This window comes from Erythrolamprus reginae, unplaced genomic scaffold (assembly GCF_031021105.1).
Source record: "Erythrolamprus reginae isolate rEryReg1 unplaced genomic scaffold, rEryReg1.hap1 H_18, whole genome shotgun sequence".
NCBI classification, from domain to species: domain Eukaryota; kingdom Metazoa; phylum Chordata; class Lepidosauria; order Squamata; family Dipsadidae; genus Erythrolamprus; species Erythrolamprus reginae.
In genome coordinates, this window is record NW_027248471.1 from 2,501 (window position 1) to 18,813 (window position 16,313).

A 16,313-nucleotide genomic window follows, 5' to 3' on the forward strand; every position below is an offset into this window, starting at 1 on the left:
CCAAAAGATCATTGACAGTGAGAAGAAGCAAGAAGATCCTTAAAGGCACTGAAAAGAAAGAAGCGTCAGAGAACAACCAGTAGAAAGATATGTAACCCTTGTTTCCAGATGATGAGAGAGCAAGTTCTTAGGTCTGGTTGAGCAGAAATAAGGGAGAGGTTATTAACATTCGTAGGACTATTGGTAAGTAATATAGAGGAAGAAATTAGCAGTGAACCTTTTTTGTATTATAAACAGACTGTTAGAATGTTAATTAAATTCTCAATATTAAGTTAGATGTATTTGTTTGTTTGTTTGTTTGTTTATTCAATTTTTTAATGCCTCCCTTCTCCTTAGACTCAGGGCGGCTTACAACATGTTAGCAATGGCACTTTTGTATTTATATTTATCATAAATATAATTAGATTTATTTGATGATGTTTGTCCATCATGATAGAAGAAGACCTTGACATCTAGTAGGTTGTGGGTTGTTTGTGATGTTTCCACAGGTAAGGCCTATGTGGGCACAAAATTTTCTGCCACACATTGGGAAGACATGTGTAGGTACTATTTGGCAGTATTTGCAGCTCTGGCTTTGCAGAGTGCTCGCTTCTCTTCTGCTATGGCTGTTCTTCTGAATTCATATATCTGGCAGCCTTGGTGGATCAGCATATACCATGTTGATCGATCTTGTGCCAGGGTTTCCCAGGAGGTGGTGTCAGTGGTGGTGTTGATATCAATGGACTTGAAGGAGGCTTTCATCATGCCTTTTTATTGCTTCCTTTGTGACTTGTATTATTGTTTTCCTTGAGACAGCTCACCATAGAGGAGCTGTTTAGGGATGCAATGGTCTGGCATCCTTGCAATATGGCCTGCCTAGTGTGTCTGATCTTTCATCAGCAGGATGAGACTTGATGGCAGGCCTATCCTGGAGAGGACCTCTGTGTCTGGAACCTTATCTTGCCACTGGATCCTCAGAATTCTATGGAGACAGGAAGAGGTTCAATTGCCTAGCACGCCTCCTGTATACAGTCCAAGTCTCACTGGCATACATGAGGTAGTTAGCACTATTGTTTGGTAGTCTTTGAGCTTTGTAGCAAGGCTTATTCCACGATGTCCCAAATGCAGAACTTGCCTTGGCGATTCTGAAGTTAATCTCAATGTCAATTGTCATTGCATGGGAAAGGGTGCTGCCAAGGCATATAAATTGGTCCATTGCTTGCAGCTTTTGTCACTTCACTGTAATGGTGGGCTTTCAGTATTTGTCTGATGTATCACTTTGGTCTCCTTTACATTGATAAGGAGACCAAAGTTGTCGCATGCTGCTGAAAATTGATCCACACTGGCTTGCATTTCCTGCTCTGATCCAGCAAAAAGAAGGTCACGTAGCACAGTCTCCTTTATTTTGGTGACAGCCTGGAATCTTCACAGGTTGAACAGTTTCTCATCAGTCCTTTATTTTAATTAAATATTTATTTAGCACACATAAACAAACACGTGCACATAAAACACACAGCCAGCTAAATGTTTGTATATACATTAAATATGTAGATATATAGAAACATTTGTAGAGATAAATACTTTAAATATATTTTATATTATATCTGTTGTGTTTGGGCCTGGGCCAGCTGTTGCCCCCACAGATGGGGGAGACGCGGCACACAGTGACTGTGAAAGCCTGGCTGACAGCCAGGATGATGCAGCTGACAGCCAGGAAGATGTAGCCAGCAGTCAGGAAGATGGGGCAGAGAGCCAGGACGAATTGGCAGACAGTTCAGGGGAAGGGGCTGGCAATTCGTCAGACAGTTTATCTTCTCTCAGCTCGTCTGCAGGACAATACATCAATTTACGCAGCTGTAGGGCCTTACAAAGAAGGGGTCGCTTTAAGAAGTAGGAGAAACACACCTGGGCTGGGTGTGGTTCCCTTAATGAGGGCTAAACAGCATAAAAAGGGAACGGGGCCAAGGCAAACTGTGGCTGATTATCTGGGTAGTTTGTGGTTTGTTCCTGCTTTGAAGTTCCTGCTCTGAAGTTCCTGCTTGTGGATTGTACTTCAGCGTTGGGGGAGTTGAACGCTCTGGGACAAGCTGCTGCTTTTGTGCTGTGAATATTCAGAGACTCTTGGACTATTTCTGCTCTGTGACTTTTGTATGGGTTGGCTTTTCACTGAACTTTTTAGCTGATTGAAGTTTGCAACGAATCCTCTTGGTTTCTCCTGAAAGTAAGGACCATTTGCTTTAGTCTTTTTTCTTTACTTTTTAAATACAAGTTTGCTGCTTAACTATCCACGTGTGTGTTTGACCTTCTTTTCTGGACCATTAATCATTGCTTGAGGCCGGTCAGGCAGAACAATATCTAGTAATAAACTGCACTTTTTCACTTATTAGTTCTGTATGTATTTTTCAATTCTGTGTTTATTCAGTAGGATTCGACAGGGGCTATATATATGAACAAATGTACCAGAGCCATTCCCCACCATCACCTTTGGATCAAGTTAGCTGCACATTATTATTTTGAAACTCAAGCTCCTGTTTTCTACATAAATCACTTCATAATGCTTCTTTTTATGTTCAATGCAAAGAATGCCACTTTCGGTTTCCAGGATCAGATCCGGAAATATGCATCTGAGAAAAAGTAATGTGGAAATCTCAAAATTATTTTGACAGAATTATTATTCAATCTTTATCTTGTAGTAGTAGTAGTAGTAGGTGGTGGTAGTAGTAGTAGTTCAGTCATAAGCTCATTGATGTGTGTGTGTGTGTGTTGTTTGTGTGTGTAGTGGTAGTAGTCAGTAGTAATAAAAATTAAGTCATTTAATTAAATTATAATTCTTAAATTAAATAAAGTATTAGGATACACCATCTGGGTTGGCGATAACAAAGGCAAGAAGGCAAGAAAGATCAGTTGTCTGTACACAGCCAGGGATGGGAAGCAGTGTAGAAGAGAGAGCCGAGGACAAAGACTGTGCTCAGAAAGCCATGGCCACTGTCAGGAACATCTACTGAACTCGGAAACAGCAACCTGACAACCTCTTAGAGCTGGTAATTAAAATCTTCAGTGAGAGCCCAGACTCAGGGAAAAACCTGTGGGCTTATCTCCTGAGTGTAGAAAAACTCCTTTGCCACTGAGGCTTTCCCATGATCTCTTCTCCTGCCACCATCATATCTGCCGTTGTAGTTGCAGCTATCAGGGACATCTAGTATAGAGACCTTAATAGGAGACACTTTCTTGAGGATATCCCAAGTTCAACAGGAGGTACTATCTGTTGGACATAAATAGGGGGCCTTAGAGGTTGTGGAATCAAACAACTGCTTTAGCTAACATCTTGCTGGTCATATTTACTATTCTCACTCATCTGGGGCCTCTATCAACCCTATCTGGTTTTTTATTCTTAGTAAAAGGCTCCTTCAATTTTAAATTAAACTTGGGAACTATTACTGTCCTACCCAATACTGTATTGACAGGACTATTCAGGGAATTTATATCATCAACTCCCTAATACCAAAGAGAATGGACAAGATATGGCTAGTCTTAGTGTTTGTGATAAACCTTTTATATTGTGTATTACTTTTAACAGGTTTCTGTTATATTGATATTTCTATTTTAATTTTGGGGGAGAATGTGTTATAATGTATGTGCTAGAAGAATGAGAGAGCTGGGGACAAGAGTTAGTGCCCCCCCCCGCTGAGTATGTAAACAGAAGCAGATGGGAGGTCAAATATAACTCCAAGCTTGGTATGGATGCGTTAGCAGGTCTGCCAGGTTCTCTCCCCTCTCCTATTTAATATCTATATAAAAACACTGGGTAAGATCATCCAATGGCACAGAATGAGGTATCAGCAATGTGCTTATGATACCCAGCTTTACATCTCCACCCTGTAACATTTCAGTGAAGCAGTAGACGTCATATGCCAGTGTCTGGAGATGGTGAGTTAACAAGCTCAAGCACAACCCCAACAAGACTATGGCTATGGGTACTGTCTCTGAAGGACTAATGCCATCTGTCCATCCTTGGTTCAGGGGGCAACAAACCTGCTCAGAATGTGTTTACAATCTGGATGTGCTCCATATCCTCAGTTGAGACTAGAACAAGATCTCTCAGCTGTGTCTAGTGGGATCTTTTCACAGGGTCACCTAGTACACCAGTTGTGACTTTTTTGTATCAGGAGTCTCTGCTCATAGTCACCCATGCCTTTATTACGTCAGCTCAATTACAGTAACACACTCTACATGGGGCTACCCTTGAAAACTTCAACTTCACCTAAAAAAATCTCCAATTTAATCTTTAGACAGGCTTAACCATTTTTAAATTACATGCTTTCTAGGTTTTTTAAAAGCTTATTAAGTTAATTAGGAGGAAAAAATCAAACGTCAGGGGGAAGTGAGAAGTGCATGACTCCTGGGAACTGTTTCTTTGAAACTAAAGAAGACTTGGTAAAGCTATCAGAAAAATCTTTAAAGTTTCACATGAGAAATTAAAGAAATTCAAGTAGCAGACAAATACCTAATGACCTAATGACCTAAAATGGGAATGAAAGAGGAAAGTAAGCAATGATCTCCTCCATTTTGCCTTTTTTCACTCTTTGCATTCTGTCTGTCTTTCTGTCTCAGTTCCTCTGCAAGTTTTCCTCCTTTTATTTTTGCTATGTATTATAGCAAATGTATCTATACTTATGTGATGATGGCAGAAAAAAGAAAGAAGAAAAAAATGCTGACATGCGTTGAGAGGTATACATTTTAACAATGATCGATCAGAAGGCAATTTATATACAAATCCCACGCAGGAGATATAATGTTACCATAAATTGTCATCATCGTCATTGCTGTCATTATCAACCAAAGTCCTAGCAAAGGATTCAATGGGTATCTGGTGGACTGTGCAACCAACCATAACAAATATTCCTTTCATCTTTCTGTCTCGCTGTTATTTTAAAGTCTTGTAAATTCATTTCACTTACATATAAATGTGATACTTAAAATTTTCTAATCATTAAAACAATTTTTATCCTAACTCTGATTATCTTGATTATAATCATAAGACATGTTTGCTTACTGAAGAGCTGCAACTGATGTCATAATGTGGAACTTTAAATTAATACAAGAAAATGGAAGCAATATGGATGTAATATTAATGCTTTAAAACACTTATCCAAAATGGAAATATCAACATTTATTTTTATCATCATTGAAATCATACAATTTATGATTAAAATTTCTCCAAATGAAAATAAATGGAAACTTTGTTAAGAGTGCTTCCTTTTCTTTTAAGCTTGTGATCTTTGTGACTAAAAATGGATAACAACACATCTATATTTCTTCTCCTGGAATTATCAAACATTTGGGAATTTCAGATTATCTATGCCTCTGCATTTTTGATTTTGTATTTAATTACACTGACTGGGAACTTCCTAATTATATCTGCAATAGCTTTTGATTCTCACCTTCACACACCAATGTACTTCTTCCTAATGAATTTAGCACTCCAGAACATTGGCTCAGTCTCAGTCATTATTCCCAAATCCATTTTCAATTCATTTATAAACAGACGATGGATTTCTTATACTGAATGTGTAACTCAGGTTCTTTTATTTTTATTCTTTGTAGACTCTGATATTTCTCTTCTTACTGTCATGGCATTTGATCGGTATGTTGCTATCTGCAATCCTTTACAATATGAAATGATAATGAACAGGAAGGCCTGCACCCAAATGGTTGGCAGCGTGTGGATTGCCAGCCTGTTCAATGCTGTACTAAACACCACTGGGACTTTTCTTACTCCTTTCTGCTCTAATATTATCAATCAATTTTTTTGTGAAATCCCACATTTACTGAAGATTGCCTGTTCAGATTTATACATAACTGAAATTGGAGTTGTAGTATTTAGCATTACATTAGCATTTGGTTGTTTTGTCTTCATTGTTGCTACTTATGTGGAGATCTTCCTTGCTGTCCTGAGAATTCCTTCTGTTCAAGGAAGAAAAAAGGCTTTTTCCACTTGCCTGCCCCACCTAATCATCTTTTCCATTTTTTTGTTTACTGGTTGTTTTGCTTATCTGCGTCCTATGTCAGAGAAACCATCACATATTGATTTTGCCATTACTGTAATGTATTCCATTATCCCACCCATGATAAATCCATTAATCTATAGCTTGAGAAACAATGACATTAAGACTGCTCTGTCAAGAATGTTTGCTTTGAGGTCACTTATATAAATGGAAAATATTAAGAGCATGCTTAGACTATAAAACTGAAAGGTAAGATTAGGTAAACGTCATCCCACAACTTCACACCTTATTATACTAATTTGGAAAGTTATGATAATATAAGTTGACAATAAAAAATGAAACATTATTTTTTTCTTTTCTCCTACATATTACTTAATAAGTAAGAAAACAAATGTAGGAATATACTTTCTTGAATGTTACATAATGTTTTCTTTTTTCTTTTTTCTTTTTTTCATTTAGTTTGAAAATTCATTCTTAATCTCAGAATATATGGGACAATCAAGGAGTAATGGTCAGCAGTTCTTCAAACAATTGCATATTTTCCTGGGATCATGTAGCTGAACATAAAAGTATCAGAAACTTAGAAAAGACATAGCTATTTGAAACTATTCCAAACAAGTGCCTTTTCTATAATCAACTATGAAATGTCTTTGAATATTAATAGCTCAGGTTGGTAGTTATATTGTTGGTTGAACTCTGACATTTGCTATTTGGTTGCAAACAAAGCTTGGAACTCAAACCAAATAGCATAATAAACTATGCTTGTTCCCTTTATTTTCTAGTTATGTATAATTCCAAGAACATTGCAAAATATATTCTTTTGAGTCACAGGACAGGAATTATATTTCTTTGATCAAGTAAAGATAGTATCCACTCTGGAAGCAGAAAAGGACATTTCTTTAGGCAATCTCTCCTTTGCCTGATCCTTTCTCACCACTAGCATGATCAAAACTAATGGCTTAGTCTCATGCAATCCTCTCCAATTTCTCCATTCCATGAGGAGGGCATGATACCTTGTCTTCAGAAATTGATTGCTTTTCTAGAACCACCCAACTCAGACTTGTGACTCATGACCCTTGTCACAAGATGGATAGTCACCTCATCGCGTGATGGTTAAATCCAGAGAAAACTGCTTTTATTTATGAAGAGCAGCCATCTGGAGCATGTGCAGGCATCTCAACTTCTCTTGTTACCCAAATAAGTTCTGAAGAATTGGTTTAATCTTTGGTTCTTCAGTTTTCATTGCATTTGTCAATGCAATTTTCATGGAGGTATCTGTTGTTCACCATGCCTTCCCAGGAGTTAAAATGATTTGATCTTCAGCTGATTATTTCATATTAAAGACTCCAATGTATTGTTATCTTTCCCCTCTGCCATTTCTCCTGCTCTACAACGTTTGTAGACATGTGAGCCTCCTTTAAAGCCAGGCAGTTGGTGATCATGTTTTTTATGTGGTAGAAATGTATTTTACATATGAGAATCACTGTTGTTTAAATTTGGTTAAACTTATTGTAGAAAATATTTTGTAATCGGTCTTTAGTAATGAAATAGGTCTGTAATTTTCAAGGTGTTTTTTGTCTTTATTTTTTGGGGGGATAATGGTTATATAGGCTTCAGACCCGGTTTTGGAGAGTTTGCTTTGTGTAAGGGCTTCATTGTAAATATCTAGCATGATAGGTTCTAACAGATCCTGATGATATTTATAAAATTCTGTGGGAATACCATCAGGTCCAGGAGTTTTATAGTTATGTTGTTTGCTGATAACAAATTTAAGTTCTGTTGGAGTAATGTTCTTATTTAGTTTAGTATTTTCTTCCTCCGTTATCATTAAGGTTTCATTTTCAAGTAAGTATTCCCTAATTGCACAATTATCTATTGTGTCTGTTTCATATAATTCCTGGTAAAATTGTCTTATTATATGTTTTTTCTCTTCTGTGTTTGATTTTAATGTGCCTAAATTGTCGTAAAGAGATTCTATAGTTTTTTCAGCCTTTTGTTGTGCCAGTTTAAAAGCTAACCAATGGCCCAGTTTGTTTGCTGATTCAAAGTTTATCTGTTTTAGTGTTTTAATTTTATCCATAAATTGTTGTTGGGTTGCTAGATTTATTTCATGTCTTATAGATTTAGTTTCCATTAAAGTCATTATGTCTTCTGGATTTTGTTGGAGAGTTATTTCTGCAATCTGAAGTTTTGCATTAAGGTTGTTAAGTTTCTCCTTTTTTGTTTTCTAATGTTTGCTAGAGTTTCTAAAGTTTCCAAGATTTCTGCATTATACTCTAGATTTCTTTTCAATACTTTCGAGGGCTTATTTTCATAGATCCAGCACATCTGATAAAATGTTGTTTCTGTTTTCTGGCATATCTAACATTTAGTAGTATATAATTTTTCTCTCTTAAATATTATTAATAAAATTGCATATCATATGTAGAACATTCATATTAATTTTCTTTTAGGTTATATGAATACATTGTAGCAATTTAATTGATAGTTCTTTCCAATTTTTGTGACATCTGTTTTTTAAAAACGTTGCTTCCATTGTGTCAACATTTTGTTTTGTTCTATTCCTTATTGTATTTAATTAAAAATTTATATGTGTGTCCTAAGAGGCAGTGATGATTCTGTATGAATAAACTGTGGGTTTTTTGCCTTTTAATATCCCCTTTCCTTCTTGAGAACTAATGTTATTCTTCCATCTATTTATTAATAAAGCAGCCGTCTTTTACAAAATAGTTTCCTTGCTGTATTTTAGCCTGTTTATAGAATTTAAATGAACTATATCTGCATATGTAATTATATCATTCTTGATAGAATTATTTCCTAAGTGAAAAGTATATGAAGAAGTCCTAGTAGACAGCCATTTAAATATGAGCCAGCAATGTGCAGCAGCTGCCAAAAAAAGCCAATACAGTTCTAGGCTGCATTAAGAGAGGGATAAGATCATGTGAAGTGCTAATACCACTTTATAAGGTCTTGGTAAGGCCACACTTGAAATACTGTATTCAGTTTTGGTCACCATGACCAAATGCTTGAACAATGCTTTGTCCTTTTTGGATTTCTCTAAGTGAGCAGCCACATTCAGAGGCTCTTCTTTTCTTGGACTTATAGTTTATTTTTAATAAACAAAATTCTTGTGTATACAATTACAATGATTGACTTGCCCCAAAGATAGCTAACTAGTTGCAGGTTAATATACAGCATGCAAATAAATCATACCAAGTAAGCAGGTGACACATGATTGCTAGTTTTACCATTTGCTCTTAGCTAGAACAATAGAAGAGCTAAATAAGCAAGTAACCTTTAGCCTAGATATTCATTCATTCATTCATTCATTATTTTGTCAATTAAGTATAGGGTAGTAGTTTATATAAACATAACATAAAAAGTAATGATAAAAGAAGACAAATAGGACAGTCGGACAGGATGGTAGGCACAATGATGCGCTTACACAGAGAGTAAATAACCCTTTGATCTTAGACTTTTTATAGCAATATTTTTCACATTTTATAGTCATAAAACCTCACGAAAAATGTTGATTTTATTTCACATGATACTGGCTCCTCAATCTTTCACAGAGGCATGTGGTGTACAAATAGTTATTATTGAGTACACTACACTATGGTGTAGTGGTTAAGACATCAGGCTAGAAATGAGGAGACCAGGAGTTTTAGTCCTGTCTTAGACATAAAGCCAATTGAATGACCTTGGATCAGTCACTCTCTCAGCCCTAGGAAATAAACAATTGTAAACTCTTTTGAAAAGCTTGCCAAGAAACATGAAGAAGTTTGTCCAAACAGTCTCTGATAATGTGACATTATTAAATGAAAAAGGAGAAAAGTAGCCAAGGCTGTAAATACAGAGTTATATATTTTTTCATTTTGTTGAATTTTTGTCTATGAGATTGCTAATATTTAGATTTTTCTACTGCCTTTGTTCCCAAGACAAATGCACAAAGTTTTGTCTTCAGGCCAGAACCTCACTTTCTATGACAGTGATGGCGAACCTATTTTTCCTTGGGTGCCGAAAGAGAGTCCGTGCACACTATCATGCATGCACAAGTGCCCACACCCATAATTCAGTGCCTGGGGAGAGTGAAAATAGCTTCCTCCACCCCCATGGAGGCCCTTTGAAATGGCCTGTTTCTCAACTTTTGGTGGCCCAGTAGGCTCATGTTTTGCCCTCCACAGGCTCCAAAGGCTTCACTCCCTCTACTACCCCCTCTCTGGAGGCCCCCTGGAAGCCAAAAACACCCTCCCAGAGCCTCTGTGTGAGCCAAAAATCAACTGGCTGGCACACATGTATGTTGGAGCTGAGCTAGGGCAATGACTCATGTGACAGCAGATATGGCTCCGCATGCCACCTGTGACACCCATGCCATCGGTTCGCTATCAGTGTTCTAGGATTTTCAATTATTATCTATTTTATTCATTAAACATGAATCTCTGTCAACTGAACATTTTAAAATGAATAATAGCCCCAAAGAAGGGTAAAATCACTGAATGCATGAGCATAAATATGCCCAATGGTCAAGCCATAAAGTGTCATCAGTCAGAAGCCTATAAACACTGGGCATACTTCAACTAGACAACATGAAACATGGACATATGAAAAGCATGGTCAGCAAAGTATACACACAAAGAGTCAGAAAAAGATTTAAAAACCAAGCTCAATGTAGGCAATACCATTAAGGCCATAAATACATGGGCCATACCTGTCATAATATACACTGCTGGCATAATAAACTGGACACAGGCTGAACTGGACAATTCATGACCATTCACTATTCACTTCACCCTTGTAGTGATGTTGACATACTATATCTGCCCAGAAAATCTGGTGGTAGATGACTTTTACAAGTAAAACAAACAATAGAAGAAGAAAAACATGCATTGGCAGAATACGTCAAAGAAAGTGAACAACCTGCATTGATTGAAGTAAACAACTGGAAGCTTCTGAAAGCACAGCAGACAAATAATCAGTATAGAATAACTGAAATGCAAACCAGAGCCATCAGCTGGCACAATATATAGCTTTGCATGGGCAGTTCCTTGACAAGATTGAAGGAAAAGTTGATAAGGAGAAGACCTGTTTATGACTCACCAATGGAACACTGAAGAAGGTTTGATTCTTGCAGTCCAGGAACAAGCAATCAGAACAAATGCACTCAAGCCAGTATCTAAAAATCAGGTGATGATCCAAAATGCAGACTTTGCAAGGAAGCTGATGAAGCTTCCTCAGCAGCTGCAAGAAAATTGCACAGGTGGACTACAAACAGAGGCACAAATATGTGGCCCAGATGCTTCATTCAAGCCTGTCCCACAACTACGACCTACCAGTGAGAATGTAGTTGAAAACAAACATGCCAAAATACTTTGGGACTTTCAAATTCAAACTGACAAATTTTTGGAACACAATACACCAGACCTCACGATTGTGAAAAAGAGAAAAGGGTGTATCATTGATGTCGCCATACCAGGTGATAGTCGAATTGATGAAAAACAAGAAAAACTTAGCTGATATCACGATCTTAAAATCAAACTACGACTCTGGCATAAACCAGTACAGGTGGTCCCAGTAGCAATCGGCACACTGGCTACTATGCAAAAAGACCTCAGTTGGCATTTAAAAACAATAAACATTGACAAAATCACAATCTGTTAGTTGCAAAAGCCCACATACTTGGATCTGTGCGAATCATATGAACATGATCGTATGAAAATACATCATACAGTTCTAGATGCTTGGGAAGTGTTCGATTTGTGATATTGTGATACGAAATCCACATATAAATCTCATTTGCTGTGCATTACTATTTTTTGTGAATAAAATTACTACTACTACTACTACTACTACTTCAACTATTGCATATTTGTCATTATGCAATATATTTTATTGTCCATTGCTTCTTGTTGCTGAGAAATAAAGGCTCTATCCTAAAACCTGTTGGGCTGGCAAAATGGAAGGTGATTCTCAGAATAATTCCTTGCCTTTATAATTAAATACAGGATACCAAGTAATTTATTTATTTGTTTGTTTGTTTGTTTGTTTTGTCCAATACACAATAATACACAATGAGGGTTATAGATCAGGTAGAATGTATTAAAGGGAGAATTATTAATTATTATGTATTAAAATATTGGGGGTTAGGGAATGATACTACAGAGTCTGGTAGTGAATTCCACACTTCGACAACTCAATTACTAAAGTCGTATTTTTTACAGTCAAGTTTGGAGCAGTTAATATTAAGCTTATATCTCTTGTGGACTCCTGTATTGTTGTGGTTGAAGCTGAAATAGTCTTTGACAGGCAAGACGTTGCAGCATATGATCTTGTAAGAAATACTTAGATCATAATTCTCCATTATGCTTTTTATATATTTTTCAAACATATTTTCATAAAATATTCTGGGCTAACTCTGCATTAGGAAACCTACTCTTAGAAATATAAGGACAATTCTTTAGACTAAAGTCTATAAAATATGTATTCCTAGGTTGTCTATTACAAAATAAGACTGCAAATATATATATATATATACCTTGCATGCTAGCTCAAATTGATTTTCTTAAGTAGTTGTGTACAATATCAAGATTCAAGTACAAAAGAGTCTACTGAGAAGGGCAGCATAGACATCCAAATAATAAAAGAGCAAAGTTTGTATTGTCACTTTGTAATGCACATTTCTTTTTCACTTGCTCTCCCTAGTTCACATTTTTTGATGCCTATGACTATTTCTTTTAAAACCAACAAATGCAGATCAAGCATTAAAAAGATCAGTGGATAATTTTATTGTAATGTCTATTTAACATTTACATGAAGCCACTGGGTGAGATCATCCAACAGCACAAGGTGCAGTATCATGCTGATGATACCCAGTTATACATCTCCACCCTGTGCCAATTCAGTGAAGTGGTTCGTGTGATGTGCCGGTGTCTGGAAGCTGTAAGGGTCTGGATGGGAGCCAACAGGCTCAAGCTCAACCCTGACAAGACCGAGTGGTTCTGGGCATTTCCTCCGAAGGACAATTCTATCTGTCCATCTATTGTTTGGGGGAGGGGGGGAGACCTTAACCTTCTCAGAAAGGGTCTGCAATTTGGGAGTCCTCCTGGATCCACAGCTGAGCCTTGACCATCATCTCTCAACTGTGCCTAGGGGGACCTTTGCCCAGGTTCACCTGGTATACCAGTTGCAGCCCTATTTGGATCAGGAGATTCTGTGCACAGTAACTCAGGGTCTCATCACCTCCTGTTTTGATTATTGCAATGCGCTCTACTTGAAGAGTGATTGGGGACTGAAATCGTTCAGAATGCAGCTGTGCAAGCTGTTATGGGTGTACCTAGGTACACCCATATAACATCAATGCTCCACATGCTGCACTGGCTGCCAATTAGTCTCTGGTCACAATTCAAAGTGTTAGTTATTACCCATAAAGTCCTATATGGCTTAGGACCAGATTTACGGAACCATCTCCTGCCACATACTTCCCAGAGACCTACTGTATTAAATTACAGAGGGTTGGCCTTCTCTGGGTCCTGTCGGCTAAGCAATGTAGGGGGAGAGCCTTGTCTGTGGCTACTCTGGCTCTATGGAACCAACTACCTCCCAATGTTTGCACTGTTCCCACCCTACTGGCCTTCTAAAAGGCCGTGAAGACCTTCCTTTGCCAGCAGGTCTGTGAGTATTACATCTAGTCACAGCTGAACTATGAGTGATTGGTATTTATGCATGTCTGATTGGATAGTTCATTAAGGGTTTATTAATTTTTTTACTGTTTTTTTCTATTTATATTTGACTTCTTAACATTGTGTTGTATTACTATTGTTGTATGCCACCATGAGTTCCATGGGATTGGGTGACATAGAAGTCAAATCAATAAATAGAATTTTTTATTGGCCAAGTGTGATTGAACACAAAAGAAATTTGTCTTGGTGCATATACTCACAGTGTACATAAAAGAAAATTTCATCAAGAATTAGAAGGTACTTAATGATAGTCCACTTAATGATAGTCCATAGCAATCAAATCATATTAGGAATCAGTGAATAGAAATTATGAGGGTCACCCAGAAAGTAATGCACTACATTTTTTTATTTAACAATTATTTATTGAACGCAATGAAACTTACACACAAAAAAGAATGATGCTTTTTCTACATTCCCTATTTTTCCACATAATCTCCATCCCATTCTATGGCCTTCCTATAGCGAGACACAAGGGCATGCATGCCCTGTTGGAACAACTCCTTGTTTGAACGCTGCAAATCTTGGAGCTCTGCTGAACCATCTTCTAATGGCCTCACCCTCTGTGCCCAGTGACTAACTGTGCTTCTGTTGACTGCAGTTTTTCCATAAACTGTACATAAACATTTGTGAATGTTCCCAACAGTTTCTTTCTCCACAGGGAAAAATTCAATGATGGCACACTGCTTGTAATGTACATCACTTATAGATGCCATTTCTAAACACTGCTGCAGCTATGCTATCTGTCTGAAGACATGCAAAACTTACACATGCACTCCTAACAATTAAAAGAATGTATATCTAAAGTTCCACAATTGTACCATTACTGTAGACTGAGAAAAAAATGTGGTGCATTACTTTCTCGCTGACCCTCATACAAGAATAGTTACAGTCATACAGTCAAAGTTCATGTTCCAAAGCAGATCAAAGGAAAATTAGATTCAAGGGGCAAGAAAGGAATTTTCATAGGATATGATGAGCATAGCCATGCATACAGAATTTATATAGAAGAAGAAGATAGGGTAGTAGTGCTAGGAGTGTAATATTTGAAAAGGACATAGGGAGAGACCATGTGTGGTTGAGAAATAAAAATAATGTGAAAGAAAATAAAGTTAGAAAATAAATCAATAAGGAAAAGGAAACACAGGAAGTAGCTGAAGTTAAAAAGGAGAATAAGGCTAGAGTAATGTTAGTAAAAGAGCCACAAAATTGGGAAAAAGTAAACAAAATGCCAAATGAAGAGGCTAGTAGATGGAAAAAGGCAGCTTCAGAAGAAATTGATTCATTGAAAAAAAAATGGAACTTGGAAATTGGTAAAGTTACCAGAAGAAAAGAAGCCAGTTGGTTGTGAATGGATGTTAGCATATAGCATGGAAAAAGGGAATGGAATGTTAGGAGAGCTAATTTGCATATTGGTATGTAAATCAGTTTTTGGCAGTTGGAAGATAGAATTATTGGGATTCATGTGCTGACTATTGGTGAATCTGCATCATAGAGAGCAGATGTATAGAGAAATATAGTTATACTGTCAAGTTGTTTATTTGTGTAAATATGAAACCAGTTCGATGAAAAAAGAAGAAATAAAGGCATGTTGTATATTGGAGTCATTGTATTTGTACCCTGATATACATAGTATTACGGTTCTGCTTTGAAGATACTTTGCTGTATGAAGTGAAGAATATCACTTAAAAAACATAAATAACATAGAAATCCTACATCCACCCACAACAAAATACCTTATTCCACCAGACAATTTACAACTATAATGCCTCCAATTTGATCTACATTTGTTCATAAAATCATATTCCAAAATGTCCTCCCTGTTAATGGCTACTTCATCTTCAATTTCAGCAATACATTATCAGGTATTAGATTCAAATGTAAACCACTTCAAACTCAACTGCACAAGATATGACTTCAACCAATGCCTGGAATGCACTACCTGATTCTGTGGTTTCTGCCTCAAACCCCAAAAACTTTAACCTTAAACTATCTACAGTTGACCTCTCCCCACTTTTAAGAGATCTGTAATGGGCATGCATAAGTGCACCATTGTGCCTACCATCCTTGTCCTACTGTTATACCATCCTTGTCCTACTGTTATAAGGTTCAGGAAGGAAGTGTTTTTAATAGGAAAGTGAACACAAGAACATGGGGGCACAATCTGAGGTTAGTTTGGGGAAAGATCAGAAGCAACATGAGAAAGTATTATTTTACTGAAAGAGTAGCAGATGCTTGGAACAAACTTCCAGCAGACATAGTTGGTAAATCCCCAGTAACTGAATTTAAACATGCCTGGGATAAACATATATCCATCCTAAGATAAAATACAGGAAATTATATGTTTCTATGTTTCTACTGTCCTATTGTCTTCTGTTATCATTACTTTTTACTTATTTTATGTTTATACAAACTACTACTAACCTATACATGTTTGACAAATGAATGAGTGAGTGAGTGAGTGAGTGAGTGAGTGAGTGAGTGAGTAAGTAAGTAAATGATCTCTTAAAATCAGAAAGCCTGATGAAAGCTGGGTAGTAAGACTTTCACAGTTTTTCACTTTTAGTGCCTTTGCTTCAAAATACAATGATATAGT

General features: G+C 36.9%; 1 protein-coding gene across 1 annotated transcript; it reads left to right on the forward strand.

The window, feature by feature from the left end:
- Positions 1-5,270: 5,270 nt before the first annotated feature.
- LOC139155386 (olfactory receptor 14I1-like) lies at positions 5,271-6,191 on the forward strand. The gene has a single exon (XM_070730518.1). It carries the CDS (start codon positions 5,271-5,273, stop codon positions 6,189-6,191), a length of 921 nt encoding a protein of 306 aa, XP_070586619.1.
- The last annotated feature ends 10,122 nt before the right edge of the window (positions 6,192-16,313 follow it).

What these genes read in the sequence shown, in the direction of transcription:
- LOC139155386 (XM_070730518.1), top strand. Translation starts at nt 5,271, where the DNA reads ATGGATAACAACACATCTATATTTCTTCTCCTGGAATTATCAAACATT.